General features: G+C 42.9%; 1 protein-coding gene across 1 annotated transcript in view; it reads right to left on the bottom strand.

Moving 5' to 3' along the window:
* The window catches only part of LOC133540117 (thrombospondin type-1 domain-containing protein 7A-like), a 149,572-nt gene that overhangs the window by 9,175 nt on the left and 112,897 nt on the right, over positions 1–27,500 (bottom strand). Inside the window, exons 14-26 of the mRNA XM_061882624.1 lie at positions 26,175–26,353; positions 26,075–26,080; positions 25,866–25,999; positions 23,691–23,844; positions 23,404–23,545; positions 23,214–23,329; positions 23,035–23,152; positions 16,886–17,031; positions 15,177–15,348; positions 14,933–15,106; positions 9,496–9,591; positions 4,913–4,995; positions 1,165–1,378 (exon numbers count right to left, since the gene is read on the bottom strand). Of these exons, the coding sequence (XP_061738608.1) occupies positions 1,165–1,378; positions 4,913–4,995; positions 9,496–9,591; positions 14,933–15,106; positions 15,177–15,348; positions 16,886–17,031; positions 23,035–23,152; positions 23,214–23,329; positions 23,404–23,545; positions 23,691–23,844; positions 25,866–25,999; positions 26,075–26,080; positions 26,175–26,353 (1,734 nt within the window). The remainder of the gene's footprint in view (positions 1–1,164; positions 1,379–4,912; positions 4,996–9,495; positions 9,592–14,932; positions 15,107–15,176; positions 15,349–16,885; positions 17,032–23,034; positions 23,153–23,213; positions 23,330–23,403; positions 23,546–23,690; positions 23,845–25,865; positions 26,000–26,074; positions 26,081–26,174; positions 26,354–27,500) is intronic.

Below are 27,500 nucleotides of genomic sequence, written 5' to 3'. Positions count from 1 at the left end.
GACGCCAGTGCCTCAGACTGGACGCCAGTGCCTCAGACTGGACGCCAGTGCCTCAGACTGGACGCCAGTGCCTCTGACTGGACGCCAGTGCCTCTGACTGGACGCCAGTGCCTCTGACTGGACGCCAGTGCCTCTGACTGGACGCCAGTGCCTCTGACTGGACGCCAGTGCCTCTGACTGGAAGCCTCTGCAGAGAGTGGTGAGGATGGCGGAAAAAAATCATCAGGACTCCTCTTCCTCCTACACAGGGCTCAGAAAATCTGCAGAGACTCCTCCCACCCCCAGCAAGGACTGTTTTCCCTGCTGGACTCTGGGAAGAGGTTCCGCAGCCTCCATGGCAGAACCTCCAGATTGTGTAACAGCTTCTTCCCTCAGGCTGTAAGACTTAAACACATTGAAATAATCCCCTCAATTCCCCCCAAAAACAAATTAACTGGCTGGAATATAAAGACAATATAACATACATCCATAAACCTGGATGCATATTGTCAGAATAATTATATCAAAGTTATCACAAAACTTTGTTACATTGAGTTCAGCTGGCCCTGCAAGAGGACAAAAGCGGTCTTTGATCATACCAATCAAAAGGCTTGTAAAAACTCCACTGTGTATGATGGGAAGCGACATGAAGGGGTCGGTTTCTTTGATGTATTGTAATCCACAGGAAGATTTTGTCTTTACCCGAGATCTACAAAGCGGAGAGGAGGCAGGGTCTGACCTACCTCCAGGCCCCTTTTCTTTGAACTGTTTTGTAACCAAAGGCAGCGGCTGTTTACGACCCCCCTCCCTTTAGAAACAGCTGTTACCACGTAATCGGAGAAAGTCCAAATAAAAGAGGAGGCGTACAATCTTTCGTCACTGTACAAGGGTACAGGTGTACGTGCTCTTCTCATTGAGCCAAATTTAATTCTGTCTGTTTAATTCCTTGCTTCTTGTCTTGTTTAATAGATGTCATCAGTGTTTGAACCTGACACAAATGCATAAGTGCAATATATTTATTTACTGTATATCTGCACCTTATTGCTCTTTTATCTTGCACTACATGCGCTAATGCAACAAAATTTCGTTCTTATCTGTACTGTAAAGTTCAAATTTGAATGACAATAAAAGAAAGTTTAAGTCTATTTCATTGGCAATATTGTGTCCTCATTCGGATGTGATTACCTGGACCAAAGGGCTGCAGAAACCAGGTGCGTCCCACTCTGCCAGGCGGGCTGACCGCCGGCTGGGTGGGGTTGAAGGCTCGGATGGTTTTAACGTCTGCTTTGTTGTCGTCGGCGCTGGGAATCTCCAGCACTGGGATGACGGTGCACTGGTCCAGTAGGCCGTCCGACGTCATGACTTCCGTGTAGCCCTCGTCACAGCCACACACACCCGCCTGACACAAACAGGAAGTCCGTCACACAAACAAGAACTCCAGTTTGACTTTCTCACAGTTTCTCACAAGCCCTGGCGTAGTCGACAATTAGGCTATGTCATACCCCTTAAAACAGGGATGTCCAAAGTGCGGCCCACAAGGAATCTTTTAACGGCCCAACGGCACATTCTTAAAATACGATTAAAAAAATACAAAACATAAAAAGTTGTATAAAGGAGCAAACATGTGAAATTCAACAAGTAAATGTTGCAATTTTGACACTAATAACACAAAAACTGCCATGCAGGCTGTTTCTTTCTTAAACAAAATAATGAATCAAAATCAATGTCATTATGAATTTTTTGACCTATTCAAGGCTCCAATTACGTCACATTAAATATTCCACCCTGAGATAGGCACCAGCGCCCCCCGCGACACCAAAGGGAATAAGCGGTAGGAAATGGATGGAAAATGTGGAAAATGTTGCATATTTTGTGTCTGCCACACGTTTTTGTTTAAAAACGAACAAACAAAAAACATAAACAACAATAAAACTTATAATTGACGGATAGATCTGAAGTGATCTTGAGATTATTGTGTTCGAACAAAATAATTATAATTCATTTTTTAACACTTTAATGAGTAGGACCCTTTTGGATCCCCAATAATTTTAGTGTGATTTTTTTTTAAAGTGTCATTACTCAAAAAATAATAATGAATTAAAATCAATGTTATTACTTATTTACCTTTTTAAAGCTACACTTATTATAAAATCTAAAATATTCCACTCAAAAATGTTGTTGGGTGAAAATATTGCATATTTTGTGTTTTTGGGACGGTTTAGCTCGGTTGGTAGAGTGGCCGTGCCAGCAACTTGAGGGTTGCAGGTTGGATTCCCGCTTCTGCCATCCTAGTCACTGCCGTTGTGTCCTTGGGCAAGACACTTTACCCACCTGCTCCCAGTGCCACCCACACTGGTTTGAATGTAACTTAGATATTGGGTTTCACTATGTAAAGCGCTTTGAGTCACTAGAGAAAAAGCGCTATATAAATGTAATTCACTTCACTTCACTTTTTCTATTAAAAAAAATTATTTTCTTTGACAAAAAGAGCATACAACTTAATTTTTTTTTAAATAATATATATTGACAGATAGACCTAATGTTGATCTATAGATGTAAGCCTATAATAATACTATTAATACTGAATAATGGCAAATTTTTTATATATTTTTTTGACCAAAACCCTTTGGTGTCACCGGGATCAAGCCTGAGTGGAGGCCTAAATGTATATTTTAATACATATTTTGTATTGGTTTTTAAAAAAAAAAAAACATATCAAAATGGCCCCAGTTTGCTTTGATTTTTCAGTGGGCGGCCCTCAGTGGAAAAAGTTTGGACGGGTGTGCTGTGTATTTCATGAATCTCCGGCTCGTAGCTTTCTATGGACTCTTCGATCGTTTACAAACTGTGTTCGGAAAGGAAGTGACGCCAGAAAGGCCGCGCCCCACACAGGAAGTGACGCCAGAAAGGCCGCGCCACAGCTAGGTTCATAACAACCCGTTCGATAATTCGGCGGCAACCACTAGAAAGATGGAGGCGAATCATCCAGACATGCCGGTGTTTCTCCTTCTTGTGCATGTACAGGCTCTTTTGGAAATCTCACCGACGCAGCTGCAACCAATCAGCACTCAACACACCTGTTCCCGATGAGTTCCCTGTGCTTCTTAAGCCAGAGCAAACCTGCGTTCCAGGCCAGAACGTAGCTACCTGTTCCCGTACAGTAGGCCGACACATATAGCTCTATGCCAGTGGTTTTTAACTTTGTTGGAGGTACCGAACCCCACCAGTTTCATAAGTGCATTCACAGAACCCTTCTTTAGTGAAAAATAATATATATATATATTTTTTTTTTAATTCAAGACAAAGTTATACATGATAAATGGGTTATACTTGTAGAGCGCTTTTCTACCTTCAAGGTACTCAAAGCGCTTTGACACTACTTCCACATTCACACACTGATGGAGGGAGCTGCCATGCAAGGCGCTAACCAGCACCCATCAGGAGCAAGGGTGAAGTGTCTTGCTCAGGACACAACGGACGTAACGAGGTTGGGACTAGGCGGAGATTGAACCAGGGACCCTCAGGTTGCGCCACGCCACGCCGTCCCTATAAGTTATACGTTTTTGGTAACATTTTAGTATGGGGAACATATTCTAAGTAACAAAGACTTAATTTAGAGTTATTTGGACACTAGGGAGACCATATTTTAAGTAATAAAGACTTAATTTAGATGTATTTGGTTGGGGTTGGGTTGGGGTTATTTGGTTAGGGTTGAGGTCGGTGTTAGGTTATAATAAGGCCATGCTGAATAAAAGATGAATAAGTACTTAATAATGACTACTTAAGAGCCAATATGTTACTAATTTGCATGTTAGTAAGCTACCAATTAATGGTGAATATGTCCCCCATACTAAAGTGTTACAATGTTTTTTTTACCGGTGCACAAAATGAACTGTGCATGAACGTCACCTTCTTCAAACAACGAAACCAACACAGTGCGTAAACTCACAAGAAATTACACGCCTGCAAATCAGTCGGCTGTTGCCATATCCGTAATACGCCGATAGGGATACGTTTATATTTACACGATGAGTCAGGTGAGTTTTGACCTCCGCCGAACCAGAGGCCGACTCATCGAACCCTGGTTAAGAACCACTGCTCTATGCTCTCTGTGTTTTCTCCTCCTCAGTGTTCATTTGCATCGTGTTTCCATGTTGTTTCAGCAGCATTCCTCCGTTCCCTGGTTACGAGTTGTGTGTCTCGCCTCCCCCGTATCCCCTCTGGTTCCCTGGCTGCCAACCTCCCGCCTTGACACAGACTTTGACACCTCGCTCTTGCCCCTGATCTCCTGCCCGTCCCTGGGTCTCCGAGCTTGCCTTGCCCCTCTTGGACTCCCGCTCCTCACTCAACACTCCCGGTAACACTCACCATATAAATCACTTAACATGCCCGAACCACCTCATATGGCTCCTCTCCATGTGGAGGAGCAGCGTAATTACTTTGAGTTCCTCCCGGATGGCAGAGCTTCTCACCCTATCTCTAAGGGAGAGACCCGCCACCCGGCAGAGGAAACTTGTACCCGTGATCTTGTCCTTTCGGTCATAACCCAAAGCTCATGACCATAGGTGAGGATGGGAACGTAGATGGACCGGTAAATTGAGAGCTTTGCCTTCCGGCTCAGCTCCTTCTTCACCACAACGGATCGATACAGCGTCCGGATTAGGGACGACGACGCCTGTCGATCTCACCATCCAATCTTCCCTAACTCATGAACAAGACTCCAAGGTTCTTAAACTCCTCCAACCCGGAGATGGCACTCCACCCTTTTCCGGGAGAGGAACCACGGACTCGGACTTGGAGGTGCTGATTCTCATCCCGGTCGATTCACACTCGGCTTCGAACCGAGCAGAGCTCTTGTCAGTTAACTAGTTGGCAGGCGGAATTCTGGCCGGTGTTCCCAGGCACACAAAACGCTCTTTGACGGCAAACTCACCTCGGTACAAAAAGATCGAGGTTTGGTGCAGGCCGGGTCACATGATCTGTCGGCCAACGGTTGTGTTGTTGCCGGGCAGCCGCCTGTCAAACCAACAATTGAAAAGTCAGGTCAGAACAAAACAATAGAAAACAAAATGTAGTTCGATGCTTTTGTACTTGTTATCAGCTGAATACAGTTTTAGTAGATCACCACTAGTACTACACACCATTTTATACTTTGTACGGGTGTTGTCCCGATACCAACATTTTGGTACCGGTACCAAAATGTATTTCAATACTTTTTGATACTTTCCTAAATGAAGGAGACGGCAAAAAATGTCTTTATTGTCTTTATTCGAACGAAAACATATGTTTATTATTGTAATTTACTCCTTGAATAAAATAGTGAACATACTAGATAACTTGTCTTTTAGTAGTAAGTAAACAAACAAAGACTCCTAATTAGTATGCAGTAACATATTGTGTCATTTATACACCTATTATTTTGTACACATTATGAGGGACAAACTGTAAAAATGGATTATTAATCTACTTGTTCATTTACTGTTAATATCTGCTTATTTTCTGTTTCAACGTGTTCTATCTACACTTCTGTTCAAATTGAATAATCACTTATTCTTCTCTTCTTTGAGACTTGACATTAGTTTTGGATGATACCACACATTTAGGTATCGATGCGATATCAAGTGGTTACAGGATCATACATTGGTCATATTCAAAGTCCTCATGTGTCCAGGGACCCATTTCCTGAGTATTATGAATATAATATGAACAAATTAAAAAACATTGATGTAATCATAGTAGTATCGACTAGATACGCTCTTGTACTTGGTATCATTACAGTGGATGTCAGGTGTTTGTTTACATTGTGACGCCGGTGAGCTATAGTATCCTCCTACGGTGTGTAGTGAAGCATGTTTGGATATTCCTCGTCCTCCAGTGATAACTTACATTAATTGTCGCCATGGAGACGAGAATTAGTGATTTAGAAGTAGCAAAAACACTGAGGATGGATGTTAGCTGCTAGCCAGCTAGCCATGTCTTAAAGCAGCTCTTCCTGAGGGTGTTTCAATGCTATAACTTCACCTTTATCTTGACTTTTTACACCAAAATGTGTCCGTTCTCCCTTTTCTGTCTACACACTGTGTCTGCTTGTAGGTGATCTGTGTGCGCGCGCTGCCGAACATGCTCCTCTGCTTGTAAAACCAGCAAGGTCACGATGTGATGACGTGCCGTCATTCCCGCTAAAAAAATGTTTTAAACAAAGTATAGTACCGTTTTTTAATCATTAGTACTGCGATACTATACTAGTACAGGTATAACGTACAACCCTATGCGGGACAGGCTAGGAAGTCTAGAGTAAGACTCTCACACTATTATGTTAGATCCACTATGGACTGGACTCTCACACTATTATGTTAGATCCACTATGGACTGGACTCTCACACTATTATGTTAGATCCACTATGGACTGGACTCTCACACTATTATGTTAGATCCACTATGGACTGGACTCTCACTATTATGTTAGATCCACTATGGACTGGACTCTCACACTATTATGTTAGATCCACTATGGACTGGACTCTCACACTGTTATGTTAGATCCACTATGGACTGGACTCTCACACTATTATGTTAGATCCACTATGGACTGGACTCTCACTATTATGTTAGCTCCACTATGGACTGGACTCTCACACTATTATGTTAGATCCACTATGGACTGGACTCTCACACTATTATGTTAGATCCACTATGGACTGGACTCACACTATTATGTTGGATCCACTATGGACTGGACTCTCACTATTATGTTAGATCCACTATGGACTGGACTCACACACTATTATGATAGATCCACTATGGACTGGACTCTCACACTATTATGTTAGATCCACTATGGACTGGACTCTCGCTATTATGTTAGATCCACTATGGACTGGACTCTCACTATTATGTTAGATCCACTATGGACTGGACTCTCACTATTATGTTAGATCCACTATGGACTGGACTCTCACACTATTATGTTAGATCCACTATGGACTGGACTCTCACTATTATGTTAGATCCACTATGGACTGGACTCTCACACTATTATGTTAGATCCACTATGGACTGGACTCTCACACTATTATGTTAGATCCACTATGGACTGGACTCTCACTATTATGTTAGATCCACTATGGACTGGACTCTCACACTATTATGTTAGATCCACTATGGACTGGACTCTCACACTATTATGTTAGATCCACTATGGACTGGACTCTCACTATTATGTTAGATCCACTATGGACTGGACTCTCACACTATTATGTTAGATCCACTATGGACTGGACTCTCACACTATTATGTTAGATCCACTATGGACTGGACTCTCACACTATTATGTTAGATCCACTATGGACTGGACTCTCACTATTATGTTGGATCCACTATGGACTGGACTCTCACTATTATGTTAGATCCACCATGGACTGGACTCTCACTATTATGTTAGATCCACTATGAAGTGGTCCCCACATCTGCTGTCCCCTCCAAGGTTTGTCATTGTCATTCCATTGGGTTGAGTTTTTCCTTGCCCTGATGTGGGATCCGAGCCTAGGATGTGGTTGTTGCTTGTGCAGCCCTTTGAGACACCCGTGATTTAGGGCTATATAAGTAAACATTGATTGATTGTGTAAATGGCTAATTTCCAAGTTTCCAAAGACAATTTGAAATGTGGACTCGTCAGACCACAGAACACTTTTCCACTTTGCATCAGTCCATCCTAAATGAGCTCGGCCCCAGCGAAGCCGGCGGCGTTTCTGGGTGTTGTTGATAAATGGCTGTGGCTTTGCATAGTAGAGTTTAAATTGCACTTACAGATGTTACGACCAACTGTAGTTACTGACAGTGGTTTTCTGAAATGTTCCTGAGCCTATGTGGTGATATCCTTTACACACTGATGTCGCTTTATGGTGCAGTATCGCCTGGGGGCCTTTATTTCTCCAGATTCTCTGAACCTTTTAATGATATTACAGAGCGTAGATGGTGAAATCCCTAAAATTCTTGCAACAGCTGCTTGAGAAATGTTGTTCTTCAAGAATTTGCTCAGGCATATGTTGACAAAGTGGTGACCCTCGCCCTGTCCTTGTTTGTGAACGATTGAGCTTTTCATGGCATCTGCTTTAATACCCAATCATGGCCCCCACCTGTTCCCAATTAGCTTAAAAGGCATTTTTTACCAGTGTGTTACATTGCCTTTCCTTATAACAACACTCAGTAAAGGTTTGGGAACCGAGGAGACACATTTTTGAAGTGGAATTTTTCCCCATTCTTGCTTGATGTACAGCTCAAGTTGTTCAACAGGTCTCCCTTCTCATATTTTAGCCTTCACAAATTTTCAATGTCTGGACTACAGGCAAGCCAGTTTAGTACCCGCACTTTTTTACGACGAAGCCACGCTGTTGTAATACGTGGCATGGCATAGTCTTGCTGAAATAAGCAGGGGCGTCCATGATAACGTTGCTTGGATGGCAACATATGTTGCTCCAAAAGCCTTCATGTTGCACCACACATTTTCAATGTCTCGATTACAGGAAGGCCAGTCTAGTACCCACACTCTTTTACGACGTAGCCACGCTGTTGCAACACATGGTTTGGCATCGTCTTGCTGAAATAAGCAGGGGTGTCCATGATAACGTCGCTTGGATGGCAACATATGTTGCTCCAAAAGCCTTCATATTGCACCACACATTTTCAATGGCTGGACTACAGGCAAGCCAGTCTAGTACCCGCACTTTTTTACGACGAAGCCACGCTGTTGTAATACGTGGCTTGGCATCGTCTTGCTGAAATAAGTAGGGGCGTCCATGATAACGTCGCTTGGATGGCAACATATGTTGCTCCAAAAGCCTTCATATTGCACCACACATTTTCAATGTCTGGACTACAGGCAGGCCAGTCTAGTACCCACACTCTTTTACTACGAAGCCACGCTGTTGCAACACGTGGCTTGGCATCGTCTTGCTGAAAAAAGCAGGGGTGTCCATGATAACGTCGCTTGGATGGCAACATATGTTGCTCCAAAAGCCTTCATATTGCACCACACATTTTCAATGTCTGGACCACAGGCAGGCCAGTCTAGTACCCACACTCTTTTACGACGAAGCCACGCTGTTGCAACACGTGGCTTGGCATCGTCTTGCTGAAATAAGCAGGGGTGTCCGCCTGCCTGTTCCCAATTAGCCTGCTCACCTGTGGGATATTCCAAACTAAGTCTTTGATGAGCATTCCTCAACTTTCTCACTCTTTTTTACCACTTGTGCCAGCTTTTTTGAAACATGTCGCAGGCGTCAAATTCCAAATGAGCTGATATTTGCAAAAAATAACAAAGTTGCCAGTTCGAAGGTTAAATATCTTATCTTTGTAGTATATTCAATTGAATCCAAGTTAAAAAGGATTTGCAAATCATTGTATTCTATTTTTATTTACCATTTACACAACCTCACTGCTTCTGGGGTGTGTGCAAAACGCCACATGCTTCCGGGTTTCAAAACTGGTGTAACGTGTGCCGGAGTACGAACGACTCACCTGTGACGTTCAACCCGTCCGAGCGTTGACACCACACGTGGCGTGAGGATCCTCGCCATGCTGCCGCTCGCCACTTGTAGTCCAAACACTGTCCCTCTGGAGGAAGAATGTTGTCTCTTTAGTCAAAACAACCATCTTCAGCAGTACAAACAAAACAAACTGTACCATTTAATGAATCAGACAACGAAACCTAACTTTTTTTTATTTGGCTGTGCAATGGGAGAATTAGTTGAAGACTAAAAGGTCAAAAAGACAATTTCATCAAACTAAAGTAAATCAAGAAGCAATTTGAGCTTGTTTATTTCTTTTTGTTTTCTTCCTGGTTCATGGTGGCTTCTGGAAGGCTTTGGGCCGTACTAGTGACTCTGTGGCGAGGGAACAGTTCCATCTTGACCCAAACAGGAACAATTTACTACAAATTCTCTCAGCAAAAGTAGCGGCAAGCAGTGAAGACATGAACACACAGTAGAGAGAAATACATCCATTTAAATTATAACCATACTTGCCAACCTTGAGACCTTCGATTTCGGGAGGTGGGGGGTGGAGGCGTGGTTAAGAGGGGAGGAGTATATTTACAGCTTACAATTCACCATTTCGAGTATTTCATATATGTTTCATATATATATATATATATATATATATGTATGAAATACTTGACTTTCAGTAAATTATAGCTATATATATTTATTTTATTATATATATAAATAAAATCAATCAATCAATCAATGTTTATTTATATAGCCCCAAATCACAAATGTCTCAAAGGACTGCACAAATCATTACGACTACAACATCCTCGGAAGAACCCACAAAAGGGCAAGGAAAACTCACACCCAGTGGGCAGGGAGAATTCACATCCAGTGGGACGCCAGTGACAATGCTGACTATGAGAAACCTTGGAGAGGACCTCAGATGTGGGCAACCCCAGCCCTCTAGGGGACCGAAAGCAATGGATGTCGAGCGGGTCTAACATGATACTGTGAAAGTTCAATCCATAGTGGCTCCAAGACAGCAGCGAGAGTCCCGTCCACAGGAAACCATCTCAAGCGGATCAGCAGCGTAGAGATGTCCCCAACAGATACAGGCGAGCGGTCCATCCTGGGTCCCGACGAGCGGTCCATCCTGGGTCTCAACTCTGGACAGCCAGTACTTCATCCATGGTCATCGGACCGGACCCCCTCCACAAGGGAGGGGGGGACATAGGAGAAAGAAAAGAAGCGGCAGATCAACTGGTCTAAAAAGGAGGTCTATTTAAAGGCTAGAGTATACAGATGAGTTTTAAGGTGAGACTTAAATGCTTCTACTGAGGTAGCATCTCGAACTGTTACCGGGAGGGCATTCCAGAGTACTGGAGCCCGAACGGAAAATGCTCTATAGCCCGCAGACTTTTTTGAGCTCTAGGAATCGCTAAAATAAATAGTTGAATTTCCGACGGCACCTATCAAATACACAGTAATAAAAACACAGTTCTACTAACTGTACTGTCCTTGCTGGTTACTAAAAAAAACAAAAAAAACACTTACCTCTCACTATTTGAATAACCTTTGTTCTGCCATTTGCGTACTGGCGAGCGATCTCCGAATCTGGGAACATATCCTTCACGGATTTGTTGTAGACATCCGCAAATGAGAACGGGATGTTGCTTCCAGCTATCAGCATAGCCATCTTTGTCTCAGCATAAGTTACACCATCGGGTCTCCATTTTGCCAGGTGGGTTGTTGGGTTGTGAACGATGCTGCGCTGCGGACGCTTTGTGCTTTGCTGACCGTTCATGACTGAGTATATCCGTTCGGCCGCCGTGTTCAATGGAGAAGTCTGTTCTACAAAATTTACAGGCAACATACCCCTTCCCCTTCGAACTCTCCTGGATAAACTGAAACTCTTGTTTCCATTCGTTTTGGAACTTGCAAGCGCATTTCTTCATTTTGCTCGTCGACGGTGTAATATATTGTGTTGGAGTCAGTAACCAGGCGAGGTGATGAAGTTACGTCTCTTTACTGTAGGCTTCAGAACAGACTCCCTCACTTGCCATCAGGTGCCCAACACCACGTAAATCATTGGCCATTTAAAAAGCAACCCCATAACGCTATAGCCAACATTCACCAGGAGATGGCAACAGACAGCATAGATCACTCTGTTACAAACAGCGTCGCCATGGCTGTAACTTCTCGTTCTTTTGCTTCGTCTCCTTGTGTGTGCAGTTTTTTATTCAAATCTGTAGATGTTGTAACGTGATTGGCAGGCAAGCTGTTTATATATAAAGCTCTTTTAGGTTTAATACCTCCATACTTGTGTACTTTGTTACAAAGAAAAAACAGCTCTTACGTGTTACGTTCTAACAATGGGTATGTTTTAACAGTTCCCCATGTACAGACTGAATTTGGGAAAAGAGCTTTTGGCATGGAATGCATTGCAGACGAAACTGAAACTCACTGAACTAATTCCATTTGGAGCCTTCCGTTCTGTCCTGAGGGACAGAGAGCAAGAGACTTTTGCTCAGTTCCTGTGTTTTTAAAATGAGTAAATCTTTATTGTTTTACAGTTCTCTTTTATGTATTTTAAAATGTATGTCTTAATGTATTACTTTTTTGAAACTGCTCTGTGACATGTGCTGTTGACCTCTTGGCCAGGTCACCCTTGTGAAAGAGATCTTGATCTCAATGAATTGATTAACGTGGACCCCGACTTAAACAAGTTGAAAAACTTATTGGGGTGTTACCATTTAGTGGTCAATTGTACGGAATATGTACTGTACTGTGCAATCTACTAATAAAAGTATCAATCAATCAATTAATCAATCAATCAATGGGTTTCTTATCTGGTTAAATAAAGGTTCTATAGTGGGAAAGCGGACGGGAAAACAGGCTGTCCACACTCAGGTCCGCATGGAGCAGGAGGGGGCGTGGCCTCCAGCTACGGCTGAATTTTGGGAGAAAATTTCTTCCAGGAGGTTTTCGGGAGAGGCGCTGAATTTCGGGAGTCTCCCGGGAAATCCGTGAGGGTTGGCAAGTATGATTATAACCATAATGGGTGTGCCAGTTCCATATTGAAATCCAATATCAGCGAGAATGGGACGCAAACATGTAAAATGTGTGATATCATGTGCGATACAAGCAGTCAATCAATCAATCAATGTTTATTTATATAGCCCCAAATCACAAATGTCTCAAAGGACTGCACAAATGTCTCAAATGACTGCACAAATCTTTACGACTACAACATCCTCGGAAGAACCCACAGTCCTGCAGTGTTTACTTGTATGTGATATCATGTGCGATAGAAGCAGTTCTGCAGCGTGTTCACTTGTGTGTGATATCATGTGCAATACACGCAGTTCTGCAGTGTGTTCACTTGTGTGTGATATCATGTGCAATACACGCAGTTCTGCAGCGTGTTCACTTGTGTGTGATATCATGTGCAATACACGCAGTCCCACAGTGTGTTGACTTGTGTGTGACATGTGCAATGCAAAAAGTGATGCAGCATGTTTACTTGTTTGATATCATGTGCGATACAAGCAGTCCTGCAACGTGTTGATTTGTGTGATATATGCAATACAAGCACTCCTGCAGCGTGTTCACTTTTGTGTGACATCATGTGCGATACAAGCACTCCGGCAACGTGTTCACTTTTGTGTGATATCATGTGCGATACAAGCACTCCGGCAGCGTGTTCACTTTTGTGTGATATCGTGTGCGATACATGCACTCCTGCAGCGTGTTCACTTTTGTGTGAAATCATGTGCGATAGAAGTAATCCTGCAGTGTGTTCACTTTTGTGTGATATCATATGTGATACAAGCAGTCCTGCAACGTGTTGACTTGTGTGTGATATCATGTGCGATACAAGTAGTCCTGCAGTGTGTTCACTTTTGTGTGATATCATGTTTGATACAAGCAGTCCTGCAACGTGTTGACTTGTGTGTGATATCATGTGCGATACAAGTAGTCCTGCAGTGTGTTCACTTTTGTGTGATATCATGTTTGATACAAGCAGTCCTGCAACGTGTTGACTTGTGTGTGATATCATATGCGATACAGGCACTCCTGCAGCGTGTTCACTTTTGTGTGATATCATGTGCGATACAAGTAGTCCTGCAGTGTGTTCACTTTTGTGTGATATCATGTGCGATAGAAGCAGTCCTGCAGCGTGTTTACTGGTGTGTGATATCATGTGGGACACAAGCAGTCCTGCAGTGTGTTTACTTGTGTGTGATATCATGTGCGATACAAGTAGTCCTGCAGCGTGTTTACTTGTGTGTGATATCATGTGTGACACAAGCAGTCCTGCAGTGTGTTTACTTGTGTGTGATATCATGTGCGATACAAGCAGTCCTGCAGCGTGTTTACTTGTGTGTGATATCATGTGCGATACAAGCAGTCCTGCAGCGTGTTTACATGTGTGTGGTATCATGTGCGATACAAGCAGCCCTGCAGCGTGTTTACATGTGTGTGATATCATGTGCGATACAAGCAGCCCTGCAGCGTGTTTACTTGTGTGTGATATCATGTGCGATACAAGCAGTACTGCAGCGTGTTCACTTGGGTGTGATATCATGTGCGATGCAAGCAGTCATGCAGTATGTTTACTTGTGTGCGATATGTGTGATACAAGCAGTCCTGCAGGGTGTTTACTTGTGTGTGAGATCGTGTGATACAAGTGGTCCTTCTGTGTGTTAATTTGGGTGTGATATCATGTGTGATACAAGCAGTCCTGCAGCGTGTTTGTGTGCGATACCATGTGCGATGCAAGCAGTCCTGCTTTGTTTTTACTTGTGTGTGATATCATGTGTGATACAAGCAGTCCTGCAACGTGTTTACTTGTGTGTGATATCATGTGTGATACAAGCAGTCCTGCATTGTGTTTACTTGTGTGATATGTGTGATACAACCAATCCTGCAGCGTGTTTATTTGTGTGTGATATCATGTTCAATACAAACCGTCCTGCAGCGTGTCTACTTGTGTGTGATTTCATGTGCGATACAAGCAGCCCTGCAGCGTGTTTACTTGTGTGTGATATCATGTGCGATACAAGCAGTCCTGCAGCGTGTCAACTTGTGTGTGATATCATATGCGATACAAGCAGTCCTGCAGCGTGTTCACTTTTGTGTGATATCATGTGCGATACAAGCAGTCCTGCACCGTGTTGACTTGTGTGATATGTGCAATACAAAAAGTGCTGCAGCGTGTCCACATGTGTGTGATATCATGTGCGATACAAGCTGTCCTGCAGCATGTTTACTTGTGTGTGATATCATGTACGATACAAGCCCTTTCTAGCGTACCACACTTAAAAAGAATACAAGTATGTAAGGTCCCTGCTTATATCCTAATTAATGTAAGTTACTCCAGGCACCACTATCGGTATGGTGAAAAGACTGTATCGGACTGAACGTAATAAACAGTATTAAGGTTTCGGTTTCAGTTTCAGTCTGACCTGTACATGGCCGTGCTTCCAGCTCCTGTCCTGGACACTGAAGCAGATTTTCAGGGTCCTGGGCCACGACGGCCCGAGAGCGGACTTGGACTGAACCGAAGCCCAGGTCGTCCCCGCTCTCACAACTCAACTGGCACGCACTCCAAGCGGTCCAGTCGGTCAGGTAGCATTCTCCTGCAGGTTTGGAAAAATCCAGCAATGGTCAACGTTTCATATTTGTATTTTCCTCACGGCGCGGTCTTACCTGGACAAGGTACGATGCAGGACTCCTGCAGTATGATCCGCGTGTCTCCGTCCACCACCAGATCCAGATCCCCACACAGCTCGTCGTCCACCAGACTCCCCTGGAGATCCGATCCATCCGTCACAAAGCACGACATGTTCCTGAAGCGCAGACCATCCCCGCACGTCGCCCCCTGCAGGCAGATAACATCGTCACACCTTGATGAAGGGATGAATGAAGTAGTACAGTACAGTACAGTGCAGTTCTTAATACGTGACAATTTGTTGATGCCTAACCCATAGGGTTCAAAATGACAGCTATTACTGCTTCAACTCTTCTGGGAAGGCTGTCCACAAGGTTGCGGAGTGTTTTTACTGGTATTTTCTACCATTCTTCCAAAAGCGCATTGGTGAGGTCACACACTGAAGGCCTGGCTTTCAATCTCTATTCTAATTCCTCCCAAAGATGTTCTGTCAGGACTCTGTGCAGGCCAGTCAAGTTCAGCGTGATTCATCACTCCGGAGAAGGAGTCTCCACCGCTCTAGAGTCCGGTGGCGACGGGATTTACACGACTGCATCCCATACTTTGCATTGGTGATGTATGATGGCTTAGATGCAGCCGATCGGCCATGGAAACCTATTCCATGAAGCTCTCTGCGTACCGTACGTGGGCTAATTGGAAGGTCATGTGAAGTTTGGAGCGCTGTAACAACTGACTGTGCAGAAAGTCTTTGCACTATGCTGACCCCTCTCTGTCTTTTTACGTGGACTACCACTTGGTGGCTGAGTTGCTGTTGTTCCCAAACTCTTCACTTTTCTTATAATAAAGCCGACAGTTTTCCACCATTCTTCCTAGAGTGCCGTGAGATACAGTCTGGTGTGCCGTGGGAGATTATGTAATTTCAGCTAATTGGGTTGAAAATTGGTACATTTAAAGTCTACTTTTGTACTTCTTTTTGTGCCCTTGTGTGCACGATCCTTTCCATCCTTATCCTTTCCAACCTTTGTAACAGATCTACTGTGCTGAAAATGTTCCCTTGTGGATCATTAAAGTTGGTATAAGTCTAAAAATCTTTTTTGCAAGTTTAGGGAAGGCTTGGCAGAACGAAACTAAAACTGAACTGGCTACAAAGTAAACAAAAACAGAATGCTGGACGACAGCAAAGACTTACTGTGGAGCAAAGACGGCGTCCACAATGTACATGACATGACAATCAAGAATGACCCAACAAAGAAGGATAGCGTCCGCACAACTGAAACTGTCTTAATTGCTAACACAAAGCAGGTGCGAGGAATAGCACTCACGCTGCTTAACACCAATAAAACAGGAAGGGCCACCAAAATAAGAGTGCAAGACAGGAACTTAAGCACTACACACTGGAAAACAACAACAAACTCAAAATAAGGCACGACGACCTGCCTTTTCTGCTGGTGGTGTGCTTCCGTATTTGTTGTATTAAAAAAATGTGCCTTGGCTCAAAAAGGGTTGAAAAACACCGCTATACTAGTACTAGTACTAGTACCAGTACCAGTACCAGTATACCACTAGTAATGACTATCTCTCTTGTTACGCTTCACGTTTTGTTGATGTGTCTTGCCCAAAGGTAGGAGATCCCTGCCACACCCGTTACATTGCGACACCTCCATAAATACTTTGTTCGGTCCCTGGTCACGTGACCTCCAAAAGCGCCCCCTCCCCCACCAGAGAAAAAGATAAGTGACCGACTGACCTCGGACTTGCAGTCGGACCAAGGACTGTATCTCCAGGTGTAGCAGGGCTTCACCAGGCAGGGCTTCCACTGCTCCATCTGGGACGGACACGGCCGGCCGTCTCCTTGGGGGGCCTGGACCACGCTCCTGCTCCTCCGCAGCTTCCCTAACCACACCCACACCCCACAGGGAGACAATGGTGGGTATTGACCAGTGAAAGCTGCTAAATATTTTTAAAACTCTTTTATCTGCATGACGGTCTCGCGTTTTAGGGCTTCTGTACATTTGGACGCCTTTTCCAGGCCCTTAACTTGCACGAAGAGGCCCCAGATGTGGGTCAGGTATGCCAAACTATTTTATACGTTGGGGGTCTGGAAAAGGACATTTCAAATGTGGCTCTCAGGCGCCACCTTTAAAAATTTGAGAAAAAAAATAATCCCTCCGACCAGTTACGGGTATCAACATGAAAATGGCAGGAGACTTCCGTCACATAAAAGTCCCAGGAACCCATACCTGAAAACAAACAGGAAGTCGGGCGTCTTGGTTTCGTCTTCCAAAAAAAAGGGGTGGTACTTTAACAAACTGCTCCAAGGGACTTTGACCAAATAAGGAGTGGTAACAATTAAAGATCCTGCACATAGAGGAAATTATACATTGCGAACACATTTTTCCTACGCAATAAGATGTGGGCGTGGCCTGGTGCCAAACTTGTTATTTGGCCATTTTTCGGTTAAAAAAAAGGGGTGGTATTTTGGCAAACTGCTCCAAGGGATTTTGGTCAAACGAGTCACGGTTAAAATGACAGCTACTACACACAGAGGCGATGATATTTTATAGGGAAAATATAAACTTTGATCTGATGGATTGTGGCAAAACTTTTATAACCCAATTGCTACAAATGATGACAGTCTACTTTCATTATAAAATGTATTTATATATATATATATATATATATGTAGGTAGGTAGGTGTGGGAAAAATCACAAGACTACTTCATCTCTCCAGAACTGTTTCATGAGGGGTTCCCTCAATCATCAGGAGATTTTAATGGAAGCATTCACATACAATGGTTTATATAGGGCACAGAGTGGGTGGGTACAGGCAGGCGTAGGGGCGTGGTGATTGGCTCATGTGTTACCTAGGAGGTGTTTCCGTCTTGATGTTGATATGATTTCACTGCGCTTGTTGAGGGATGACAGGTCTGGATGATATATAATAAACAGTTTCTCTTTTAAGCATAGGTTGCATCTTTTATTACCACTGTTGTAAGGTGTGCTGGATGCAAGAATTTGCCATGTTATTGAATATTCGACATTATTGTCTTTGAGGTTCCAAATGGGCTTGCTGAGTTCTGTAGAATTCCGCAAGGTCAGGTTTCTAAAGAAGGCCTTGTGATTATTCCATCTGGCTTTAAACGCTCCTTCGGTTAATCCTACGTACGTGTCGGATGTGCTAGTGTCCTTGCGTGTTACCTTTGCTTGGTAAACGACTGATGTTTGTAAGCCCCCCCGTTGAGAGGGCAATCAGGTTTCTTGCGGCAGTTTCATTCCTAATTGGTTTCAGAGTCGTTCAGTCTGGGGGCAGGCAGTCCTTTTGCAATTGCTTTGTTGTGGTTTGAAATGATTTGTTGTATGTTATTCATGCCACAACCACAACAAACCAGAGATGCAACCTATGCTTAAAAAAGAGAAACTGTTTATTATACATCATCCAGACCTGTCATCCCTCAACAAGCGCAGTGAAATCATATCAACATGCCATCAGAGACGGAAACACCTCCTTGGTAACACATGAGCCAATCACCACGCCCCTACGCCTGCCTGTACCCACCCACTCTGTGCCCTATATAAACTATTGTATGTGAATGCTTCCATTAAAATCTCCTGATGATTGAGGGAACACCTCATTAAACAGTTCTGTAGAGATGAAGTAGTCTTGTGATTTTTCCCACACATAGATATTGCACTCTACCATGGTATCGAGCACTATTCTCTGGATAATCCAATCAAGACATATACTGTATATATTATTTAAAGAAAAAAGTAATTTTTTCTCCTATAGGGGCGATGCTGTTGAAATTGCTGTGATTTTTCTTCTTTACGTTTGGACGCCTTTAACTTGCAGGAAAAGTCCCCATATTTTGCAGTCGTGTCAGGTATAGCAAAAAAAATGTCATAATTTGGCGGCCCTTAAATTTTTGGTGGTGGGTCAGGGCGTCAGGAAAGGGCCCGTTCAACGCTGCTCGCAGTATTAATATTGTAGTTATTTCCTTTTTTGGTCTTATTTGGCTCTTTGGTTCGATTCCCAAGGTCCATCCCAGACCCTGCAGCAAAATTCCTGGAATATTTGACTTCCAATCCGCTCCCATTGAACAAAGTGCTTGAGGGAAAGGAAGTGAGAACGCCAATTAGCTGTTGTCTCTAAGGAAATGTGAACAACAAGCAAGCACACCAGGCAATTATCCACACCTTTAATAATCTATCAACTGCACGTCATTTCTTCAGTCAGCGTGCAGAATTGTTTCCAAGCTTGCTGACAACAACATTGGCCGAGGAGCTGATCGATAATTCTTCTGACGACGGAGAACCGGTTTATTCATTTGTTGCTACGTCTCGCCTCGGTAACCATGGTAACTCTCCGAGGCCGCCCTGAGGGCTTTATAACATACGAGCTTCTTAATTCTCTGAATTTATTTACTGAGAATAAACAGCTGCCACTTCTTGTGTCGGGCACACAATCTAAACCACATGCCAATTATTTCCTGTGAAAGAGATTTCAAAAGAAGTTACGAATCCGATATTGTGGCACGTATCCAATAATTATGGTAACAATCCCATAATTTTGGTGCAAATTATTCTAGGACATCCATCCATCAATTCTAATAATTCTGGTAAAATTCAGAAAATGGTGGTAAAACTACCAACTATGATGGCAAAACTCTGATTATTATAAAGCAAATCTGTTAAGATTTGAATTTGATAGTTAAGTAGATATGCAAAATTAATGTATCGAATCAGATAATTAGGGACGGAACGTCCCTATTGAATTTCTAGTGTTTTATTCTTTCTTTATTATTATTATTCCGCAGCTTTCAGCTGTAATTTGACCCCCTTAACATGCTTCAAAACTCACAAAATTTGACACACACATCAGGACTGGCAAACATTGCGATTTAATCAAAAAACCTAACCCCAAAACTAAAAATTGCGCTCCAACGCCCCGTAGGAAGAAAACGCAGACAAAACTGCCTGTAACTTTCAGTAGGAATGTCGTAGCGACAAGAAACAAAAACCTCTATGTAGGTCTCACTTAGACCTGGATTTCATACACTAATATCCTTCAGCAAAAATTAACAGGACGTTTGCAATTCCCCCTTCAAAACAAAAGTTTTGTAAAAACTCTCAACTTTGCCTCTTTGAGCTGTAATTTGACCCTCTTAACATGCTTCAAAACTCACCAAACTGGACACACATCAGGACTGGCGAAAATTGCAATCTAACCGAAAAACCTAACCCCACAACTAAAAATTGCGCTCTAGCGCCCCCTAGGAATAAAAACACAGACAAAACTGCTACTAGGAAGAAAACACAGACAAAACTGCTTGTAACTTACAGTAGGAATGTCGTAGAGACATGACACAAAAACCTCTATGTAGGTCTCACTTAGACCTACATTTCATATATTGACAACTCCCAGCAAAAATCAACAGGAAGTCTGCAATCCCCCTTCAAAACAAAAGTTTTGTAAAAACCGGTCACCTTTTTTCAAACATTATCTCCTCTGAGCGCGTTTGTCGTGTTGGCTTCAAACTACCACAGGAGAGAGATTGAACCCTTCTGATTAAAAGTTAATGAAAGAGTCTTTATTACTGCTACGGTTTTGATTTTATCAGCATTCAAAGAACCGCTGCACTGAAAACCATTTCAAAGATGGCTGCCGTGCGCAGACACAGTTTTTCTTTTTTTTCCTGTACTGTCTGCTGCTGGTGCGCACGCACCAACATTTGTGAGGGAGGGGCAGTGATCATCTATACCAAGATGGCTGCCAGGTGCTGTAGCTACGCCGGAATGTTTTAAAGCTGTCGTTTGCCTGCATGTCGTAAAAACAACCGTCCAACATTTTACAACTAATTGTAATCTGATAGGTGCCGACCATCAGGGCCGAGTTGCGACGATAGAGTGTGTCGATGTTAAGATATTACGGCGAGTTGGTAAGTCTGTTTGCTAATAGTAGCTACTAGCCGTATCCATGTATTTTCAATGGGCGGTTAAAATCGGGTTTTAATCCCGTTTCCTCCTATGTTTCTCCTCCGATTGAATTTATTTGTATGTCGAGTCTTTATTTTGGGTACTTACATATGGTGCCTGACTGTTGTGGCGTTTTAAGGCCATCTGCACTTTTTATGCGCCGAGTTGGTAGGTCTATCTGTTTGCTAATAGTAGCTACTAGCCGTACCCATGTATTTTCAATGGGCGGTTAGCATCGGGTTTTTCTAACTTATATCCATCAGTAGACACGTTATGGAAGGTAAAAACTACAACATTCATAATAAAAAGTAGTGTATAGTTCTAACTTATACCTGTCAGTAGACACGTTTTGGAAGGTAAAAACTACAATATAATACAAAGTAGTGTGTTTTTTTAACTTATATCTGTCAGTAGACACGTTATGGAAGGTAAAAACTACAACATTTATAATAAAAAGTAGCGTATAGTTCTAACTTGTATCTGTCAGTAGACTCGTTATGGAAGGTAAAAACTACAATATAATACAAAGTAGTGTGTTTTTCCAACTTATATCTGTCAGTAGACACGTTTTGGAAGGTCAAAACTACAATATAATACAAAGTAGTTTGTTTTTCTAACTTATATCTGTCAGTAGACACTTTATGGAAGGTAAAAACTACAGCACTTATAAGAAAAAGTAGTGTATAGTTGTAACTTATTACTGTCAGCAGACACGTTATGGAAGGTAAAAACTACAATATTATACAAAGTAGTGTGTTTTTCCAACTTATATCTGTCAGTAGACACGTTTTGGAAGGTCAAAACTACAATATAATACAAAGTAGTTTGTTTTTCTAACTTATATCTGTCAGTAGACACGTTATGGAAGGAAAAAACTACAACATTTATAATAAAAAGTAGTGTATAGTTCTAACATGTATCTGTCAGTAGACACGTTATGGAAGGTAAAAACTACAATATAATACAAAGTAGTGTGTTGTTCTAACTTATATCTAGGAAGCCCAGACTTCCATATATACTCGGTCCCGTCCATCGCTGCGTGCAGCTTTAATTATAGTTTAAAACTGATAATTAAGTGTGATAGCAAAATTACTTATACTCGTTTAAATAGATGATGTTCTTTGAACTGGGTACCAAAAGTTGTTTATTGGGCTCAGGAACGTGACACTTAGCAAGAGATCTCTTATCTGATCAAGCTCTGTCTCCTGTGTCTTTGATGTGACATGTGGACTCTAGTTGACCGGGCATATGTGTCATCTATTCTTGACCCCCCTCTGGGCTAAATTGGTCCCCTTTCTTGAGTGACCCCCCCCCCCCTTCTGGGCAAACGACACCCTCTCCCCTTCACAGGACCATGGGTATTCATTCCACTGGGATACTGTATGTTAATGAGCATGGAGGGTGGGACTTCTGAGAATGTATAGTTGTCATTACATATTCTAAAAGAGTTAGAACAGGCTGGAACGGACGGATGTGTCGGTCTGGTTTGGTCTCGCTTTGCAAAGCTTGTTATTATTTGTTTGTTACTTTAATAAAGAATTTTAAAGCTGTTTGTCACTAAAGGATCGTCTTTAAGAAATTTCCACGACAACTCTAATAAGTACAATACGACGCCAATATTTAAGGTATAAATCTACTACAAAAAAAAAATGGTAAATAAAAAGAGAATACAATGATTTGTCACGGGGAGAACATGCAAAGTCCACACAGAAAGATCCCGAGCGCAGGATCAAACCCAGGACCTTCGTATTGTGAGTCAGGCGCACTAACCCCTCTCCCACCGTGCTGCCCTCCTTGCTTCTTGTCTTGTATAATAAATGTCATCCGCATTTGAACCTGACAATTAAATCTGGCAATGTTGTTGTTGAACGAAGCAATAAATGCGATTATTTTTCTGTGGAATGAAAGTAGCGGCAGGAGTACCTTGCAGTCCGCACTTGTGGGTACATTGGGACCACGGCGCCCACTCAGACAGCTGGCAGTTGACAGGACATTCCACGACACAGGAAGCGTTCATCTGCCACTTCCTGTCCAGGCCGAGCTGAAAGACAAACCCTTGTAGCGATTCAGACTTCACGAGGCTCGCAACGAGTCCCACTCACCTCGTTACAAAACGTCAGGTCGACAGATTTGCCGTCACTGCGCACGCAGTCCAGCATGCGCGTCTTGATGCCGTTCCCACACACGGCTCGGTCACTCAGTTGACACGTACTCCAGTCTGCGCGCCATAAAAACCACGTCAACCGGGTAGGAATCGGGACCACGTTGTGGAGCAAAGTCTTGGAGGCTCACCGGTGATGTTGTAGGAGTAGTGGAAGCAGTTGCTGTTGAGTTTGCAGGATTCTGACTGGCTGCTGGGAGGACACTCCTGTTGCTGTCCGGGCTGACGGAGAAGATACGCCCTCCTCTCACGGGTACGGTTCACATTACACGGCTGGAGGACGACATCGTTATTGACATCCGGACAATAATCAAGCGGTGTGCCGTGTATGGCTTTCACTGATCTTGGTGCAAAACAGGCTGCTTTGTCCTTCATGTTCCGGACAAAGTAATGAAGCAAACTGGTGAGAAGTTCTTACCAGCGGACACGGACTCCAGAGTCCCCAGTCTGACAACACGCAGTCCTCCGGACAAGGCAGGCGACTGTTCCGGGCACCCAGGGGCATCTCCTCGGGGTCACACAGGTAGTCCTCCACCTGCTCCGAGGGCCCGTCGATGGTGTTCAGCATACACCTGCGATACACACTTCTATCAGTACGCTCCAACTGTATGATATCATTTTGGGGGTTTTGTGGTTTTTGCTTTTGAAGCTGTTCTTAGAAATAGCAGCTGGTTGCATCAGCGTTGTGCTCTTGTAATGTTTTTTTAATGTTTGCACCTCATGTTGGAGCACTTCCCCCATCGTGGGATAAATAAATGTATTGCTATTTTCCGCCACTGCCGCTGGGAGCTGAGTCATCAGCGCAGCAAATGTCAGCTGATGGGTTTACGTTCAGAGGGGTAAAGCTTCACTTCCGTCTTGAGGTTGCAGTTTAGCACATTGATAGCACAAACTGTGTTAGCACCATGCCTGAATTGTCACAAGTGCTGAGAAAATGTAATCTGCGATATTTCTTCGTAAACCGCAGGGATACAAAAGCTGCGTGGATGTGTGTGGATTGATACTGAAATACCGATAGTGCCGATACTAGATGTTTATGCCCTGATATTCATCCTCCAATCAAAATATCGATACTTTTGATTCTTTAGTTCCGGGTTGGTGCAAACTTTTTCCACGAAGGGCCGTGAACTGAAAAGGTGAAAGTATGTGGAGGCCATGCTGATATTTGTTATTTAAAAAAAAAAAAAAAAAGGGCTAAAATAGATATTGGGACAGCTATAAAGTATTAGTGACTAAATATATTATTAGTAAGTTTCAGGTTGTTTTCATTACATACAGATTTTTTTGCTCTTTTTTTTCCTACTCTTTTTCCCAGGAAATAAATGAATAATACAAATAATAATATAATGCCGTTTTATAAATATTGAAGTTCAGTTACACATCTAACAGTGTGTATGTGTATATATATATATATATATATATATATATATATATATATATATATATACATATACATATATATATATATATATACATATACATATACACACACACACACATATATATAGATATATATATATATATACATATATATATACAGTATATACACACACATACATATGTATACATACACACACATACATATGTATATATACAGACACACGCACAAATACACACACACATACATATGTATATATACACACACATACATATGTATATATACACAGACACACGCACAAATACACACACAAATATATATACACACACATACATTTGTATATATATATATATATATATATATATATATATATATTCATACATATTCAGATGTATACACACACACATATACATATGTATACACACACACACACATACAAATATATATACACACACATACATTTGTATATATATATATTCATACATATTCAGATGTATACACACATATACATATGTATACACACACACACACACACACAATACATATGTATATATACACAGACACACACAAATATATATACACACACACATACATTTGTGTGTGTATATATATATATATATATATATATATATATATATATATATTCATACATATTCAGATGTATATACACACACACACACACGCACGTAAGGTCAGGAAAAAACAGAGGCAATTTCATCCCTACAAGCTCTTCAGAGAAACCTGCGAAACAGGCTTGTAGGGATGAAATAGCCTTGGTGTTTTTTCCTGACCTAACGTAAACCGCTCTAGCCCCGGTATTGAGCACTTTATAACGGACAAACCACATAAACATAAACATATATATATAAATATATATATAAATCCCCTGGAGAGCAGGGAATTAAATAGCCTCTGTTTTAAAGACAACTAGTTTTATAGGTGTCTAAGTAACTTTTTTCTTACATTTTCACAGTTTCATAGAAAAATATGTTACCATTTGAAAGTAAACAACTTTTCATAGAAAAATATGTTACCATTTGAAAGTAAATAACTTTAAAAATTTCAGCAGTCACTTCAGGGGTATTTGCACAACGTTTTCGGAACTGAATCCCTGATACCAGCCGGAATTTTGCATGGTTTCGGAACTGAAATAAATTCAGTTGTATCGCACATCATTGCAGCCTGGGACACAAAACCTGACACGAGTGAACTTACCGGACTTTTCTGGTCTGAACGCCTTCACCACAGTTGTTGTTCAAGTCCAAGTTGCTGACTTTCCACACACTCCAGGGCTCTGCCAGCCACACATGCTGCCCGCAGTCACTGAGACAAGGCACCACTTCATACACCTAAGTCAGCAAACACCACAAGGACACATCTTCAGTACTAGCCACTCCAGATGTGCGGGAACATTCCACACTTACTTGGGCCTGCAGTTGGAGTTCCCCCAAGGACGAGAGCAGGAGTTGAAATAAGACGAGTGTCATTGACAAGATATTTGATGTTTGATATTTGATGTCCCACCTGGTTGACGTGGTCCAGTTTAGGACACGGCCTCCCGCTGTTGTAGGGTTTTTCCCTCAGCCACTTGGAGCGCACTTTGACCCCGCTGCCACAGGACTTGCTGCACCGGGACCAGTTGGACCACTCGCTGAGTTTGCAGTCGGACGGACAAGGGATTATGCAAGCTTCTTCGATGTAGCCTAAAAGTCACAATCTGTGTGTTACATGTATTCATACATCTATATGTATTCATACGGCTACATGTATTCATAGAGCTTTCGGAACTTCTGGTGAAAATTCAGATTAGACTAAATTGGACCAATCTAACGGCAGAGACGAGATCTGACCGATCTAAGGCCGAGTCGAGATCGGACCGATCTATGGCCGAGACGAGATCGGACCGATCTATGGCCGAGACGAGATCGGACCGATCTATGGCCGAGACGAGATCGGACCGATCTATGGCCGAGACGAGATCGGACCGATCTATGGCCGAGACGAGATCGGACCGATCTATGGCCGAGACGAGATCGGACCGATCGAAGCCCGAGACGAGATCGGACCGATCGAAGCCCGAGACGAGATCGGACCGATCGAAGCCCGAGACGAGATCGGACCGATCGAAGCCCGAGACGAGATCGGACCGATCGAAGCCGAGACGAGATCGGACCGATCGAAGCCCGAGACGAGATCAGACCGATCGAAGCCCGAGACGAGATCGGCCGATCGAAGCCCGAGACGAGATCGGCCGATCGAAGCCCGAGACGAGATCAGCCGATCGAAGCCCGAGACAAGATCGGACCGATTTAAGCATGAGACGAGATCGGACCGACCTAACGCCGGAGACGAGATCGGACCGACCTAACGCCGGAGACAAGATCGGACCGAGCTAACGCCGGAGACAAGATCGGACCGATCTAAGCATTAGACGAGATCGGACCAACCTAACGCCGGGAACAAAATCGGACCGATCTAACGCCGGAGACGAGATCGGGCCTATCTAAGACCGAGACGAGATCGAGCCTAAAACTTAAAACTGAGACTGACCAAACTAAGACTGAGACTAGATCTGACCAATCAAAGTCTGAAACTAGATCTGACCAATCAAAGTCTGAGACTTTATCTGACCAATCTAAGTCTGAGACTAGACCTGACCAATCTAAGTCTGAGACTAAACCTGACCAATCTAAGTCTTAAATTAGAGTTGACCAATCTAAATCTGGGACTAGATGTGACCAATCTGAGTCTGGGACTAGATGTGACCAATCTGAGTCTGGGACTAAATCTGACCAATCTAAATCTGAGACTCGATCTGACCAATCTCAATCTGGGACTACATCTGACCAA

Source organism: Nerophis ophidion, linkage group LG21 (assembly GCF_033978795.1).
Source record: "Nerophis ophidion isolate RoL-2023_Sa linkage group LG21, RoL_Noph_v1.0, whole genome shotgun sequence".
Lineage (NCBI taxonomy): Eukaryota > Metazoa > Chordata > Actinopteri > Syngnathiformes > Syngnathidae > Nerophis > Nerophis ophidion.
Note: the sequence above shows the minus strand (reverse complement) of the source record. Positions and strands in the feature narration are given on the sequence as shown.